The sequence below is a fragment of the Asterias amurensis genome, chromosome 18 (genome assembly GCF_032118995.1).
Source record: "Asterias amurensis chromosome 18, ASM3211899v1".
Classification (NCBI taxonomy): Eukaryota; Metazoa; Echinodermata; class Asteroidea; order Forcipulatida; family Asteriidae; genus Asterias; species Asterias amurensis.
The window spans coordinates 13775607-13793558 of NC_092665.1; the positions used below are offsets into that span (position 1 = coordinate 13775607).

General features: G+C 38.5%; 1 protein-coding gene across 4 annotated transcripts; it reads left to right on the forward strand.

Annotated features, from left to right (window-relative positions):
• Window positions 1-470: 470 nt before the first annotated feature.
• LOC139950820 (uncharacterized) lies at window positions 471-17367 on the forward strand. Of its 4 annotated transcripts, none has more exons than XM_071949644.1 (10): window positions 471-604; window positions 1101-1225; window positions 5842-6122; window positions 6445-6643; window positions 7004-7100; window positions 7555-7812; window positions 8499-8618; window positions 8731-9060; window positions 9278-9619; window positions 10162-17367. In XM_071949644.1, the coding sequence occupies exons 3-10, from the start codon at window positions 5887-5889 to the stop codon at window positions 13728-13730; spliced, it is 5151 nt and encodes a 1716-aa protein (XP_071805745.1). In that variant the 5' UTR covers window positions 471-604; window positions 1101-1225; window positions 5842-5886; the 3' UTR covers window positions 13731-17367. The 4 variants fall into 4 exon arrangements, with proteins under 4 accessions (XP_071805745.1, XP_071805747.1, XP_071805746.1 ...); XM_071949646.1 differs by having other exon boundaries at window positions 7558-7812; XM_071949645.1 differs by having other exon boundaries at window positions 5861-6122.
• The last annotated feature ends 585 nt before the right edge of the window (window positions 17368-17952 follow it).

The following is a 17952-nucleotide window of genomic DNA, read 5'->3' on the forward strand; positions in this document are numbered from 1 at the left end:
GCGTGTTTGTTTAATGGGGTGTTAGTTTGTTTTTGTTTGTTTGCTTGTTTATTATTTTTAACTTAGTTGTTTGTTTAGATGATATTCCCTTCCAGGGAACCCAAGATCCCGCAATGCTAACGGTAAGCCTAGATGAAAATACCTATCTTAGTAGTCATTGTGAAATGGGTGTGTAGCCGGATTCGAACCCATAACCTTCGGATTTCAAATCCTGCAGTCTAAGCCTACCATTATAGTGTGGTAAATAAAACTATTGTCCTGCATACATGTTTCTGGTCTGAATAATTACCAAAACCATCCAGAACCCTGTTTGTTGCCAAATCAAATCATTTATTTCAATCATCTACAGTATTTTGATTATGGCAGAGCGGAAAATTAACTCAACAACATTCGAGCGGGGTGTGCGTGCGCAAGTCTTTGGGGTTTAGATACGCCCATTTTATATTATTCGTCCCTGGTAAAAAGTTCATCTTTGGACGGACCGCACACACCTTGGCGTAGAGTGAAGTTACGGAACGACAAGAAAGAAGCCCACGGTATTACATATCCCAAAGGGAAGCTGAACAGTGACGACGTTAATAATCAAAGGAACGTTACAGAATTGGTAAGAAAATAAAATCGTGATGATCACAGCTTTACATCAAAATTACACGTTCTAACGATGATGATAGTAAAGTAGAAAACATCCCTTGAAATGTTTCTGCTGTGAAATGCCATATTTGATGACAAATAAATAATTTAACTTTGCGTTTGGAGTTTATCGCTCAGGTAGCGTTTTATTCATTTGTTTTGTTTGCACCAAATGTCATGCAAATTAAGTAATCGGTTTTATTTCTCGTGATCCAGATGGCCGATCGATCTCAAACTTCTACAGGTTTGTCAGTTTATGTATATGGTGGAAGATATAAAGTGCTGACACTGCCAGCAACTGTTTTGATAGCAAAACCAGTTCTGTAAATTTCGACAATCAATTTACGTCAGAATTATTTCAAAGAACGATTTGAGAATGCAGAAGGGTATTATTAATGATTATCTTCTAAGTTAGCTATAGTTTGCTTTACGATGTTGAGTATAATGCATTGATTGTCACTGACTCGCAGATACAGCAGTCTTCAACATGCAAGATCAGGAGAAGAACAAGTCAGTGAGTCCAGTCTGAACCGTGTTCTTACCAGCTGCGCTGGAGGACAGTCGATTTCAACAAGGCAGATTTTAGTTCTTACAGGTAAGTAACATTCTTAAGACCAACCTTTTGAAAACACCCGAAAAAATAATGGTATATTCCACATTATTTTCATAATTATTGTGTGGTGTCGGTTCGTACGTTCAGCAGGATAGACACGCAAATACTAATTTATTAAATCTGTATTATTTCAAAGTTGTTTATTGCGGAGTTACTTCTCCGCCCAGATTCTACGGTTTGGTCCTCCACCCACCGAACCCAAGCCTTGGACAAGGCTAACAAAACCCTAGTTTGCTTGCCAAGTAAAGAAAGGTGTTGTTATACACACCAGCTTTATTACTGATTTTATTCAGTCGGTCTTTTGTTGATGAGTTGGAAACAACGTACCACACATTCAATGTGAATAGTTTACAATAGGCAGTGATGACGATGCTTTTTTTGTAAGTGAAATCGGTGTGGGTTTTAAATTCTAAATTGCACCAGTGGTTGGGATGTACATGCCTTTTGAAGAGAGAAAGTTTGTGAATTAGACTTATCCATACACTCTAGGTATGTATTATTATATGTATTATACTACACATTATTTTATATGGCAGTTTCCCACACTCCAAATATGCCTAATGCATTTGTCTTCACTTTATGTGAACTCACTGCCTGTTTTATCTCTTTCTATCATTCCAAAAAAAAAAAAAAAAACACAGTTCCTATGGACAAAATATATTAAAATGTAAATTTAGAAAGGGTGACGTCAATAAGACGTCATTGAAGTCAGTAATTACAAGTGTTAGACATTGATTTTTAATTTTTTGTCGTTTTTCCCTCGTGGTTTAGTTATTGAAATTTGAGGTCTGTTGTAGATTATTTTAAATTGCTTTCAACGAGGTGGATCGTATCAGCAAATGTCTTGTTTATAAAGGCTAAGTATGACGTCATTAAATACTCGAACGCCCTCTAGCGTCGCTAAAAACAGTTCAAATTGTATTTTTAAGTTGATGTATGTGGCTAAAGTAAACATGGCAAGCGTATACAAAAACATTCTTTTTATTTTAAGTAGACACCCATGCGTTATAAGTTTGGATTTCATGATGCCACTATACGTGTCACATGACATCATGATCTATCCATTTCCAGTAAATCGCTATTAAAAGTATGGGTTTGCCTTTGTTGTTCCTGCAGTGGGTGCTAGTTGCACCATATATTGGTCTCATGAATCAAAGTTATAAAATGTTGTTGTTTGTTCAAGCAGTACCATATTGGTTTATCTACGTGCACAATAAAGACAATTAAGTATTAATCCCACCACCCGGGCTTTTTAAGGGACATCCTGTTGGCATTGTGCAATCACAGTTACTTCAAGTGTTTTTAAGGTACTTATGTGCGTTAGCCAGTTGACATATCCTTTGTGATGTAAATCTGAAGAAAAACATGATGAGCGTGGTGTACGTGCGTAAATCGTTTTGGTTTATAATACGCCCAGGGACTTTCTCGTCCCTGGTAAAAAAAAAATCTTTGGACCGCCACACCTTGGCATAAAGTTGCTTATTGTTATTGTGCCCAAGCAAATGGACATGGACTTATAATCCTGAACTAGTGGACCTAGAAATCATTTTCAGGAGAGGGTACACAAAACAAGTTTTACAACAATCTTCTATGTCGGTCTTGAGTTGGAAACGACCGTATCACACTTCATCTTTGAGCAACGGTTTTATAAAGCTTTCGTTAGTGGGTGCGGTGTAGGCTTTAAAACTCCCGCACCAGAGGTTGGGATGTACTAATTCTATGTTTTGCTTTTCGAAGAGTGAGGGAGAGGGTGTGTATAATACACACTTACTTCTAAAAATGTGTATTATTATACATTCATAAATACCTAAGACAGTTTATCTATTCTGATTGGTCGGGAGTATGTCACGCGGGTGTGTTTAAACGGCTGATAAAGACATGGCATAAAGTGTTTAAACATGGGCGTGACACGCGAGCTTGCACCTGTGCTTATAAGACAGTTTCTTCATTCCTATTGGTCGAGAGCAATGGCTTGAACACCTGTGTCACATCACGCGATACGCGCGACGCGCACGCCAATCTCCTTATATGGCATTTCATAGCTGGAGGGGTGTTTTGTTGAAAGAAATCACTGAATAATTATGATTATTGCGTTTTTGTTTTTGGACCAACAAGTTTTGTTGTATTTTGACCGAAAAGGTATTTATGAATGGGAATAAAAATGTGCTTTGCCGGTATTAAACACTCTTTTTAGAACCGGTTGCAGTCTGGATGCTGATAATTACGCTCGCCTCCGGCTCGGGTAATTATCACATCCAGACTGCAACCAGTATTAAACAGAGTGTTTAAAACCGGCCAAGCACATATTTATTCCCTTAATTATTACACTAAATATTAGAATAGACAGTTGCCCACACTCCATTTATGGCTAATGCATTGTCTTCAATTAAAGACACCGGCCACTATTGGTAATCGTCAAAGACCAGTCTTCTCACTTAGTGTATCTCAACATATGCATAAAATAACAAACCTGTGAAAGTTTGAGCTCGATTGGTAGTCGGAGTTGCGAGATAACTATGAAAGAAAAAAAACACCCTTGTCACACGAAGTTGTGTGCTTTCTGATGCTTGATTTCGAGACCTTAAATTCTAAATCTGAGGTATCGAAATCAAATACGTGGAAAATTATACTCCTCTCTCGAAAACTACGTCACTGTAAAGGGGGCCGTTTCTTACAATGTTTTATACTATCAACCTCACCCCATTACTCGTTACCAAGTAAGGTTTTATGCTAACAAATGATTTTTTAGTAATTCACAATAGTGTCCAGGATCTTTATAGTCACCTGGAAGTGATATTTTGTCAAAATAAAGTTTGTATTACTAAAATATGTGTTTTGACGAGTGGAATACGAATAAACAAATAACTAAGGTTTTAAAAAATTTGTTTCCAAAGTAGGCCCGACCCGAGAGGGCGCTGTTCGAGGCGCGATATTATAATCGTATGCAGTGCCAACACAATATTATAGTGACGCTTTGGCGCAAGCTAAAAACATGCCCTCAAAGTTGAAACAATACCCGAATGTTTGTGTTTAAGTTCGTCACGTTTTTCAGGTACCTTCTTCGACTTCCCACTAGCTGGACAAATTGTTTGGATGGCGTCATGTTTTAGAAACGAACTTTTCTCTTCATGTCAAAATGTGTGGTGTATTCCGGATTCTCGAAGCACGACGGCTCGAAGTGTTTGCTGCACAGCGCTGGAAAAGACGTCGGACCGGACCACTTTGCAAACTGACCCAATCTTTAGTTGTTTTGCTGCATCCAGCAACAATACACGGCCTGGTCGACATTGCCCGAATAATGCAAGAACAAAACATTTTTTTTCGAAACGTACAAACTCACGACTAGGACTTGCCTGTACTTGCACGTATGTGTGTTCGATTTTCGATCGAGGCAAAGTCTGCCTCGGTTGACGTCACAAAAGGGGTAGGCGGAGTCACCCCCCCCCCTAAATAACTTATCTATTTTTTAACCATATAAATCGTTACAAACAATTACTCAAAAAATTATGTTATTGTTCATAAACTTATACTCTAATGTTTGACGAAAATAAATTATATTTCCAGGTGACTGTAAAGTGAAATCACTGCCTGCTTTATCTCTTTCTTCGTTCCAAACAAATAAAACGGGTGTGTTAAGTTTGCATCGGGGATAAAGAATATTAATTTTGGTTTTTACACATGTGACCCACGGTATTTATAGGCACAATAATAGATAGAGGACACGGCTGCTTGCTGTTCTTGTTTCCCATTGGCATTTTGCAATCTCATTCGAGTTTTCCTAAGGTAGTTATTTGCGTAAGACAATGGACAAAGCCTTTGTAACGTTATCCTGGGGTAGAAGGTAGCTCAGGGATCCCACCACGCATCCTGGTTTTTAAGAGACTTCAAGTGTTTTGAAGGTAGCCAAATTGAATGGAAAACAACCTTAGTGACATAAATCTACAATGAGCGTGGTGTGTGTGCGCAAGTCTTTTGGGTTTAGATACGCCCATTTATGTTTATAATTAGCCACCTTCGTCCCTGGTAAAAAGCTCATCTTTGAACTGCCACAACTTGGCATAGAGTTCTTAAAATTGCTATTTGCGCAAGAACTTTGTCATATAAATCTGAACTAGTAGGTAGCTTTTTTCAGAAGGGGACCAAGTCTACAATTAAAGCGTGGTGTGCGTGCGCAAGTCTTTTGGGTTTAGTTTTGGGGCCATGTATGTTAAAGGAACACATTGCATTAGATCGGTCGAGTTGGTCCATGAAAAAAGTTTGAAACCCTTTGTTATGAAAAGCATTTGAACCGTTTGTTATGAAATCGATATGGTTAGAAAGATGTTTCAAAAGTACAATATAATGATCCACACAATATGCCTCTAAAGTGCTTGGTTTTCCCTTTACTTTGCAAACTAACACTGTCGGCCATTTTATGGAGTCAAAAACTTGACTCAAAAAGGGGGGGGGGATCAAATAAAGTAAAATAAAATACAATTTAAAAATAAATAAATGAATAAATTAAAAAAGTGAATTGCGATCTTATCAGCATAAACCGTTTTAAGAAATTTAATATACAAAATTATACTGAATTTTACAAAAATTTCTTAAATTTTCAGAACATTGATCTCTCTTCAGTGATTACATCCAAAAGCGCCGCCAACATGTCTCAGCCATCTCTAAAACAGTGGTATGAAGACCGGAAGAGGTTAAGGGTCGTCTATGATCATTCCCGGGCAAAACCAGTGGAGAGAAAAAACAAAATCAAGAAGAGTAGACAGGCAGCTTTCAAGTCTGCATTAGCAGAGAGGACAAAGCCATCGGGACAGCATCAATACACCAAGACAAACACGTCAGATTCATCATTGGGCAAAGAACAATGCGGAGCACAAGCAAAAAGGTACCGTAGTGCATTCACTCAACAGTATCGAGAGTAGAGGGTGTAGGCGTACTATTGAGTTTTCAAGATGTTCCAAGTTCCACAATGCCCAAACACTACATTTCTAAGGGGACGATTGTGTTGAGACAAAAATCTTTGTGTTATGATGGTGAAGTTCATTGAGCAAAATGTTGTTCAGCTCAACTGCTTTACGCAAGTTTTGTCTGACTTTGATTTAAATTCAATTGTTAGTACGAACAAAATATCTTTATTGTCTACTAGCAGAAGTAATTGAGGTATTGTCATTTTTTAAGAAATCAAATTCTAATTCTCATCTCTACAGAGACGAAGCCTCATCTTACAGAAGCAAAGACACTTATCACATGATACAGATCTTTATCAAGACGCCCATCAACCCCAAAACCCTCTGTCTACGACTCGATCATAAAACAACCGTCTCTGACCTGAAAGACATCATTTACAGGAAGTTGGCCATTCGTCCTGCATTGCAAAATCTGTACACAAACAACAAAAGGTTCAAGGTATGGTCTATACGTAATACTTGGTTTATGAACCATTCACCTTTGCATTTATCAATTTGTCTAAATGAATCAATAAAAAGTGATTTGTTTTATCTCACTTCGGGGAGGGACAAAATGGAACCAAGAGTTGTTTTCACAAAGGTTACTAAATGGAAGAACAAATACTGGATGGTTACAACGACGGCTAGTGTTATATCTTGAAATAAAATATGAAAAGAAAAAGTTGATCTGCGAAGATATAGAACAAGAATGAAACCCGCACTGAAAACAACGGAAACAATCCATGCAGAAATGTGAGAATTCAAGGACCATCGTTCATATAAGTTTTACAAAAGTTTCTTTCCCCCTTTATTTTCCCAGTTGTGTGACGCTTTGACTCTTCTTGATCTTGGCATTAAACCGGAGACAAACATTGATCTAACACTAGCAGAAGGTTTGCTTGGTGGCGCCCCAACGCGTGAGTAGTACTTTTTTATGACGTGTCACTCTTTGTGTTGTTTTTCTCTACACAGTCAATTGAAAGTCGTCGTTTTAATCAGTCTTTTAATTGATTGATAATCAATAAAATGAAACTAAGGAACATTTAACCTAACGAAATCTCAAATTCAGTGACATTGTTTTGTTCAAGCTGCATTTGATTTTGCATAAAATTATCTGAAAAAATTACCCGAACGACTGGCAGGTTAGGAAGTTTGTGGGATTGTGCAGAGATAACATTCTAGAACCAACGTTCATAAGATGGAAACAAATCTTTACGTTTATAGGAATTCCAATCCCTATTGATTTATTTTGTTTTTACAAAAATCTTACATTCTTGCATTCTTACATGTAACAGTATTTGAGACAGACATTAATATTCCAATATAAGATTATCATTAGTGTTTCATTCTCTAAAATGTTTTGGCCTAAAGCAGTAGACGAGACATTCCTACGGACTTTAGCGGTAAACCTCTGCAAGGACTGGCAGCAGCTCGCAGTCAAGCTTAAGTTCAGACCAGCAGAGATTGGCAAGTTTGAACGCCTCGCTGAGAGCAACCCAGAAGAACAGGCTCATCAGATGCTAGTTTCTTGGTTGGGTGCGCAGCAAGCTGATGACAGAGAAGCGGGGGAAAGGTTGAGAAGTGCTTTGGCTCAAATAGGTCGTCAAGATTTGGCTGCAAGGATCCCAGGTTAGAACATGGTTGGATTATTTTTGTTTTTAAATATGAAACACTATAATTGTCTCTCTGTATAGAGAAAAAGAAATCCGTGCATAATGTTATTTATTATTGTTGATGACAGAAGAGGTCTGCGCATCATGGAAGTTCCGTTTGGTTTTGGTTTGTTTTCTTTCTTTTATTACCAAATATGAACATCACAGTAACAAATGAAAATTGACAAAATCGTATGTGGGACAGACTGGTGTGGATAGGTAGGCCTATTGGTAAGGCGGTCTTGAAGTGGTGTATTTATTAGACACGAACTGAGCGCTGCTCTAATTGACCCTGATCTGCATTGCATATTGTGTACAGATATGAGAATAAGATATTTAAATCTTAAACCCAATTTTTTCATTTTATTGATGCTTTATATCACCAGTTGTTTTGATTTGTCCTATCACAATGAGCAGAGAGTGACTGACATAACATTCTTATAATAACAAAGTCCATAGTTTTTTGTAAGTGAACAGTAAAATGGATTTAATTAATGCTATATAGACAGGACAGCTTTTGCACTAAGATTTCCATTTAAACCTTCGAAGTTAGGCAACATGAAGTATGTCATCAATACTTTGTACCAAAATAAATTGCAGCAGTGTTTTATTAATAAAATTATTTGGAGATACCTTTTTGTGTGGTTGTCATTCTTCTGGTAGGTTATTTCCCAACATCCCCAAGAAGAGGTAACAAAGGGAAGTCACCGGATGCAACAGGTATAGATGAGAAGAAACTACGAGTCGATAAGGCAGACAGGACTGATTTGCCACAAACCTCAGGTAAACCATCCAATCTTGAATTATGTCAGCATTTAACATTAAAAAACTCATAAGAAATTGCCGCAGGCATGTTACGATAAAACCCTTGGTGTGGTTGTCATTCTTCTTATAGGTTATGTACCCACATCCCCAAGAGCAGGTAGCAAGAGGAAGTCACCGGCACATCTGTCAACATCCGATGCATCATCAGGTATTAATGAGATGTTAGGAGTCGTAGCTGAGAATATTGGAAAAGATTGGAAGCAACTCGGCACTTCTTTAGGTATTAAAGCTGCACAGATTGACACATATCCAATTGACCATCCAAATGACGTCAAAGAGCAGATCTATCAAATGCTGCGTGATTGGGTCTGGAAACAAACAAGCCGAAAGGAGGCTGAAGACGGGTTGAAAGAGACGCTTGTCAAACTCGGCCGTGCTGACATTGTTCAAGAGTTACCAGGTAAGTAAAATCACACCTTGTTGTTGCTCCTGTTTGTCTCCGGGGAACAGTGTGGTTGCCCCTTGGCTTAACTTTACTAGTGAAAATTGTCAGCGACATCTTTCCTTCAATTCGAATTAAGTAAGCAAAACTTTATCGATTAAAATGCAGACCAGATATATTATTTTATTGATAGAATTTAATAAAACTCAATTTCTGGTTGCTTTTCTCTGATAAGGTTATGCAAACACATCACAAGGAGCACGTAAGATAGACGAAGTTCACTGCAAGCAGCTAAAGGAACATCAGTCAATAACCGATACATCAGGTATTGGTGAGAAGAAGTTAGGAGACCTTGCTGAGCATATCGGAAAAGATTGGAAGCGACTCGGCACTACTTTGGGTATTAAAGTTGCAAAGATTGACACATTCCAACTCGATTATCCAAATGACCTCAATCAACAAGTCTTTCGGATGCTACTGGATTGGTCTAGAGGGCAACCAAACCAAGAGGCGGCCAAAGACGGGCTGAAGAAAGCGCTTAAAGAAATCGGCCGGGCTGACGTTGTCAGAATATTAGGTATGCTTTATTTTAACATCCAGTTAAGTTTCCCTTTTGGTTTATTAAAAATCCCCGGCTAAGTGGCTTCTGACTTGCACGTCCCCTGAACAAAGAGATTAACAAAATATTTAGACCGTAGGCATTTTAAGAGCTCAATTATCCAAATGACCTCAATCAACAAGTCTTCCGGATGCTACTGGATTGGTGCAGACATGACCCAAAGGCGACTGAAGATGGATTGAAAGAGTCGCTTAAAGAAATCGGCCTTACTGACATTCTCAAAATATTAGGTATGCCTTATTTTAAAAACTTTAACTAGTGTCCCTTTTGGTTTTATTACTTAAAAGTTGATATAAAAAGTCCCATCCCCTGAAGGTGATCCCTCTGCTGGCGGTTCGCAGACTGTACCGAACAATCCCCTGGCTTCGAGGCTTCTGAACAAAGAGATTAACAACATATTGAGACCGTAGGCATTTTAAGAGCTAGATTGTTGACTTTGTGCAAGTTCCACACTAGTTCATTTTCTTTGTATAACCCAGAATTGCTTAATATTTTTACAGGTGAGATGGAGCTGCCCTCCAAAGCGTTGGTTGCAGCTTTGATGAGTCATTACAAGGAGACGATGAAAGTGAACACACATCCTACTCTTAAGTACTTGGCTCGTGATATGGATAAACTTTATGTAAGTTTAGAACTTTTGCAAGAAACAAACGAGCTTGATAAGCCACTCATATTGCAGTCGGGTTTAGTTAAGGAAAAACATGAAACAGATCACACAATGCACATTGACATTGAAGGCGAACACGAGACCGATAAAATTCAAACAGAGTATAAGAAAGTTCCTCTCAAGTCATACAAAGACATCCTAAGCTTGGATAAGAACAGAATCCTAATCACTGCTGAAAGTGGGTATGGTAAATCAACGCTTCTAAAGAAGATAGCTTATGACTGGGCTGTTTTACAGAGTGATACTCAATCGACCCGCCAAAAACAAAAGTCGCCTCTGTCAAAGTATGAACTCGTATTTTTGTTGGACATCAACAAAATGGAGGCAAAGTTTAACATTACGGATGAAATATCTTCTCAAATATTTTCTCAAAACGAATTTGGGAAGAAGAGTTTTGAAAATTATATGACACAAAACCCAGAGAAAGTGCTCATCCTTCTTGATGGAGCAGATGAAATCTCATTCGAGAGACTACAAAATGCAAACGAAGACTTCAGTGTTTACAACGTCCTATCATTCAAGTCGCTTAAACGTTGTAAGGTAATTGTAACAAGTCGTCAATCTACGGCCCTTAAGTTACTGACTTGCAATCCAGATTTCACACGAGTAAATATAAATGGGTTCGATGACAAAAATAAGAAAGAATATATCACCAAATTTTTCAGCAACCATGATGCCCAACATCATGATCATGTACTTTCTGAAATAAATAAGTCGGAAACATTGCGCAGTTTAGGGGAGATTCCCCTGTTTCTTTGGCTGATGTGTTCGTCATTAACACATGCCGAAAGTCGACTACCTGACAGGATTACAGAACTTCTTAATGACGCAACCAGCATGATCCATAGGCAAAAGATGAGCAAAGATTGGACATCAGACATCCCTAAGAAAATAACCGAGAGGGAGTTTAAAGAGCTGATGGACAAACTTGGGCAAGTTGCACTTGAAAGTTTGGTGTTAAAAGGCTACGCACAAAATTCCTTCGTGGTTTCAGAGCTTGGTTCAGAGGACCTTGTCAATTTGGGATGTGAAGTCGGCTTGCTGACGCGAGTTCAATTCATGCACGGTATAAAAGAGGTTGAACGAGTCCACTTCTACCACATGATATTCATGCAGTTTTGTTGTTCTGTTTACCTTTCTGGTATGGCAGAGTCAAATCCTGATAAGTTCAATGAGTACATGTCGCAATTGATAGACGGCGACGTAGAAAGAAATGGATACTTAATCCGTTTCTGCAGCGGGAGAAAAAGAAAGGCTGCAGAATGTGTCATAGAACTGACCAAAAATCACCTTTCAGCTTACAGTAAACACACTCCTGTTGAGTGTGAGAGGTATGTATGTTTACATAGGATAATGATGCTGGCTTTGTTTGAAGCCAAGCTTGGTTCGACTGTAAAAACCCTCGCGCTGGACGAATGGGTAAGATTCCAATATGAGTTAAAAGGAGAAGACCTCTTAGCTGCACATTATTTCATTAACAACCTACCGGAACGATCCAGTCTTCGCCATGTTTCAGATCTAACGATAACGTGTCAAGGAACAACCGACTTAGTTCTGCTAGAACAAACAGTGGCTAGAACAAGGTGTGATTTATCATTACAAGTAGTTGGGGTCAATATGAAAGACAAGATTCATCAACTCAAAAGCATTTCTCCATTTGTAACATCACTCACGTTAATAGATTGTCAGTTAAGCAGTGTCTCTGTTCCTCAACTTTTCAAGTTATTTCAATCAACTACCAAGTTGAAGGAAGTGTGCTTGGTGGGAAACGACTTGCACGGTTTAAAATCAGACCACATACCTCACATTTCGTCCTTAGAGGACTTGATGTTGGATAGATGTAAGCTTACGAAGGATGACATTGGGCCAGTTTTCTCCATCGTGGCTGCTGCAGGTAGTGTAACGTTACTTGTCTTACAGGATAACGATCTCCATGGTATTAAGGGGGACCAGATAACTCATATTTCTTCATTGAAGGAATTGCATCTATCCGCGTGTGGTATACAGAGTGATGATATTGGGTCAGTTTTCTCCATCGTGGCTGCTGCAGGTAGTGTAACGACACTTCTTCTAGACGATAATGATCTCCATGGTATTAAGGGGGACCAGATAACTCCTGTTTCTTCATTGAAGGGATTGCATCTTTCATCATGTGGTATACAGAGTGATGATGTTGGGTCAGTTTTCTCCATCGTGGCTGCTGCAGGTAGTGTAACGAAACTTGGCCTAAAAGATAACGATCTCCATGGTATTAAGGGGGACCAGATAACTCATATTTCTTCATTGAAGGAATTGGTTCTACAGGCGTGTGGTATACAGAGTGATGATATTGGGTCAGTTTTCTCCGTCGTGGCTGCTGCAGGTAGTGTAACGACACTTACTCTAATAGATAACGATCTCCATGGTATTAAGGGGGACCAGGTAACTCCAGTCTCTTCCTTGAAGGAATTGTATCTATACGCGTGTGGAATAAAGAGTGATGATATTAGGTCAATTTTCTCCATCGTGGCTGCTGCAGGTAGTGTAACGAAACTTGTTCTAAATGATAACGATCTCCATGGTATTAAGGGGGACCAGATAACTCCAGTCTCTTCCTTGAAGGAATTGTATCTAGACGCGTGTGGTATACATAGTGATGATATTGGGTCAGTTTTCTCCATCGTGGCTGCTGCAGGTAGTGTAACGGCACTTGCTCTAATGGACAACGATCTTCATGGTATTGAGGGGGACCAGATAACTCCAGTTTCTTCCTTGAAGGAATTGTATCTATCCGCGTGTGGTTTACAGAGTGATGATATTGGGTCAGTTTTCTCCATCGTGGCTGCTGCAGGTAGTGTAAGCACACTTGCTCTAATATATAACGATCTCCATGGTATTAAGGGGGACCAGATAACTCCAGTTTCTTCCTTGGAGGAATTGCATCTATACGCGTGTGGTATACAGAGTGATGATATTGGGTCAATTTTCTCCATTGTGGCTGCTGCTGGTAGTGTAACGATGCTTGCCCTAAAGGATAACGATCTCCATGGTATTAAGGGGGACCAGATAACTCCAGTTTCTTCCTTGGAGGAATTGTATCTATACGCATGTGGTATACAGAGTGATGATATTGGGTCAGTTTTCTCCATCGTGGCTGCTGCAGGTAGTGTAACGAAACTTGTTCTAAAGGATAACGATCTCCATGGTGCTATGAAGATCGGGGACCAGATAGGTCCTGTTTCTTCCTTGGAGATCTTGGATTTGGCTGATTGTGGTCTGCAGAATGATGACTTCAGGGCATTTTCTCTTGCCCTGAATATGCGAATCAATGGTTCCGCTCTTTTAAGACCAACGGCCACTCACTCCAAAACTCCACATATTCCACACACTCCAAACAGGAACAAGAAGTGTAACATTTCGTAACAGTTTGCTGTGTAAAACTGCTGGGTACAAATATTTTGTACATTTTGGCCAATTCATGTTTTCAGTAACACAACGACAATTTTTGTTGTACCCCTCACTTGTTTTATACACAAGGAACGTGTAAAACAGTACCCAAAATCGTGTAGGAAATCAAAGCTTCACATCGAGATTTGTATAACTTAAGAAGTGGGTATTAAAGGATTTGGGTACTTTTTCAAAGTATCCATAGATTTTCATTAAACTTACAGGGTTTGAAGATAATGATAGTGGAAAGCTTCCCTTCATAACTAACTGAGGTTCTGTATTTTTTTAGAAATGGGTAAAACAAGTCACAAAATAATTTTCGTCTTAAGTGAGACGGAAATTATTTCAGCATGAAAAACCCCATTATCCAGTAATTACGCTTATACCAAAAACACAGCATAACTGGTTAATATGATTTTACATGCTGAAACTGAGACGAAAATTATTTGTTTTACTCATTTCTCAAAAACTACAGCACCTCAAAAGTAAAATATTAAGGGAAGCTTTCTACTATCATAATCTTCGAACTGTGTAAGTTTAATGTAAATCTGTGGACATTGTGTTTTGTGCTAGGAAAAAAGTACATAGACCCTTTAATAGCAAAATAATGTGAACCTCGAATACTGTACCTATTGCACAACAAGTATAGTAATTACGTAACTTAAAACGAGGCAAATTGCTCGACATGGGGAACATTTTTCCCATTTTGCAGAAATGTGCTCCATATACACTCGTGCATAGCACGTCACAAATCACAACCAAAGGCTGGTGGACGTTATGATGACAGTACAGGGCGTTGATGTTTGATGTTCATGGATCCAAAGTTGTGATTATACAGAATTGACAACTGGAGCAATGTTCGCAGCCTCTGATCCATTTACATACTGCACATTAATTTACAAAAATCAACAACGCAATAAGAATCTATAAATATTTGTGGTTATAATGACCATGAGTTGATATTATTGCTTTATCATGATCAAATAAAATGTTTAAAACTACGGAGATATAGTTTGGTATCCTTACCTGTTGAAGATTGTGCAGGAGGTGACCGCCGCGCATCCTCAGCGGGGAGAGATTCAACCAAAGGCAGTGGACACTATTGGTAATTATTACTCAACATAATTAGTAGGATAAAACCTTACTTGGTAATGAGTAATGGAGAGCTGTAGTATAAAACATTGTAGAAGCGGCTCCCTCCGAAGTACTGTAGTTTTCGAGAAAGAAGTAATTTTCCACGAATTTGATTTCGAGACCTCGGATTTAGAATTTGAGGTCTGGAAATCAAGCATCTGAAAGCAAACAGCTTCGTGTGACAAGGGTGTTTCTTCTGTCATTATTATCTCGCAACTTCGACGGAGCTCAAATTTTCACAGGCTTGTTATTTTATGCATATGTTGAGATACACCAAGTGAGAAGACTGGTATTTTATTACCAATAGTGTCCACTGTCTTTTAACTGTACGTCAATAAAACACTAGACTTGATTCCTGTCTGTATTAGCCTCGAAGAATGACGTCAGACGTTCACCAGGCTAATAAAGCACAGGCTCCTTACAACCCGTCCCCGCCTATACTATTAGCAGACATCTTCTCTTGATGGCCAGGGGTGTGGTCTCGTTAGAGCAGGGGAAAGAGAATATACACTTTTATAATGTTAACTAAACGTAAAAAAGAAATCCTCACATTTTACCATAGAGCAAGGATTCTTTTTATGGCTCTTTTTTTTTGTTTGTACTTTCAATTAACGTTTTTTATATAATAATAATAATATTTATTCGGGCAATCACATTTACAAGCACATGTACATACATTAAGAATATTTAAGAAAACAAAGTAAAACAACAGTGGGGTGCCCAGGAGAGCATATGTATTTACATGTATATATAGACCATGTGAACTTTGTTTACAATAAGTGTGACCTTGTACATTCTTTAGCTAGTCTGGCAGGCAAGATACTGCACTGGTCATGTTATGGGAAAGTTTACATTTTGTGTTGTTTTCCACAAAAATCCAAGAGTTACGAGAGTAAAAGCTGGACATGTTTCGACATGGCCAATTTCATCATATTAAAAGTTGATAAGAATTGGACAGTGCAATCTCATTAAAAGATTTTATGTTTCTTTCCATTTGGCTGTGTACAAATCGTGCCTGTAGTTAGTCCGGGCTTGGTGGCTCTTCTGTAAACATGTGATGTCACAGGTCACATCCTATAATTTGTATACTGTCGTGGTTTCAACTACTTTCATTAGTTTTGTTTATAGACCTTATGCACATGACGTCATTTCAGTAGGGCGCCATCACCTAGAGGTCAAAAGGAGGTTGTTCATTGGCCAATCATGTGCGCCGCGCGTACAAATCGATTGTTTCGTCACCGTTTTTCTACTAAGATGGCCGCTGGATGACGTCAATGCATAAGGTCTTTTAGTGTAAATTATCATAAATCTTTATATCTAATAATAATTGTATAATGTCTATATCTAGAACTATTGATCTTTGAGCTGGACTAGTGTGATCTGCCTGTAAAGGCTTATTTTATGAATACATTTTATTGGGATCGTTGGTTTTGCTAATATCGATGTTTCATTTTAAGCAGATACATTCCTATAACGTAGGCCTATACTTGCAAACAGCACAACATTTTAACGTTAGGTGGAGAAATATGAAGAAAGTAAGCATTTCGTAACTTTATTTTTGAAGGCAGTGGACACTATTGGTAATTACTCAAAATATTTATTAGCATAGCACCTTACTTGGTAACGAGTATGGGGAGAGGTTGGTAGTATAAAACATTGTGTGAAACGGCTCCCTCTGAAGTGGAGTAGTTTTCGAGAAAGAAGTAATGTTCCAGGAATTTCATTGCGAGACCTCAGATTTAGAATTTGAGGTCTCGAAATCAAGCATCTGATGACACACAACTTCGTGAGACAAGGTTTTTTTCTTCCATTAATATCTCACAACTTCGACCACCGGGTTGAAATTTGCACAGGTTTGTTATTTTATGCATATGTTGAGATACACCAACTGTGAAGGCTATTTTTTTTTTTTGTGGGGGGGTGGGTATTGTTATTTTCTTGCAACTTCGGTGACCAATATTGAGCAAAATTTTCACGGATTGGTTATTTTGTGCATGTTGTGATACACCACGTGAAAATATTAATAACAATATAATAATAATAATAATGGACACTTAATAAAGCGCCGGTATCCGCCGCAAGCGGCGCTCATGGCGCTACTCTACAAAGGAACAACAACCAATGAAAGTAGCAAACAACAAAATAAGAAAATAAACTTAACAAAAAGCTTCTCTATGAAAATGAGTTTTTAAACTGTTCTTGAATGTGTTGAGTGATTTGGAGAGTTTTAAAGTGTCCGGGAGGGAGTTCCAAAGCTTTGGTGCTGCGCTTTGAAAACTTCTAATATTACCAATAATATGTTGTCCAGTGCCTTTAAACTGAACCCTTCTACGGATCATGTAGGGGTGTTCCAGTAATCAAGTGTTAAGGAAACTTAAGTAGGCCTACTCTGTAAAAAAAGAATTAATTTTTATACCAAATGATTTGTTATTGTTGTACGTTGTCTTTATTAAAAGCGACAATTGTGAAATAAAGTAAGAGGGAAACAATTTACAAAATGTATTTTCTGTAATGTGGTAATTTCTTTGAATGTGCAACGTATTTAGTCTCTAAAATAACAAAATTAGAAAGCGTTAAACAAACAAGTTAGCAAATAAGCGGAGCAACAAAGCAATCACTATCATGGTCCAAGACGTAACTAGGAGAGGTTTCGCAAGTATACGTATACAGCTACTGATGTGTGACGTCGACACTTTGTGTGTTCACGTGACGCGTATCCGCGACTATCGTATTTTGCATACACGTAAGCGACGGACAGGATATCGTAGAAAAACGGATACTGTTTTGCAGACTTTTAGTTGTATTTTTGTCCCACATCAAAACTATTTCCCACGAAAATTGCTTTCACTGGTATCGTGCTTGATAGAGGTGGAAAATTGTTGAGAAAATGCAGTGTAAAAAAACACGGTTCCTATCGCATCGGTCATGTTTGTCAGGAAAACATGATGAATGCGAGCGCACTCAAGTAATGCCTAGTTTACGAAACAAAATCCAACTCGCGTCTGACGTGAACGGATACGGCTATATTATCAGTATCTGTATCTGGGGGGGGGGGGTATCCGCA

Bases quoted from the DNA above. Each gene is read 5' to 3' on its own strand.
- LOC139950820 (XM_071949644.1), top strand. From the start codon at position 5,887: ATGTCTCAGCCATCTCTAAAACAGTGGTATGAAGACCGGAAGAGGTTA. The intron at 6,644-7,003 runs GTATGGTCTATA...TTATTTTCCCAG, and splicing joins CAAACAACAAAAGGTTCAAG to TTGTGTGACGCTTTGACTCT. The intron at 7,101-7,554 runs GTGAGTAGTACT...TTTGGCCTAAAG, and splicing joins GCTTGGTGGCGCCCCAACGC to CAGTAGACGAGACATTCCTA.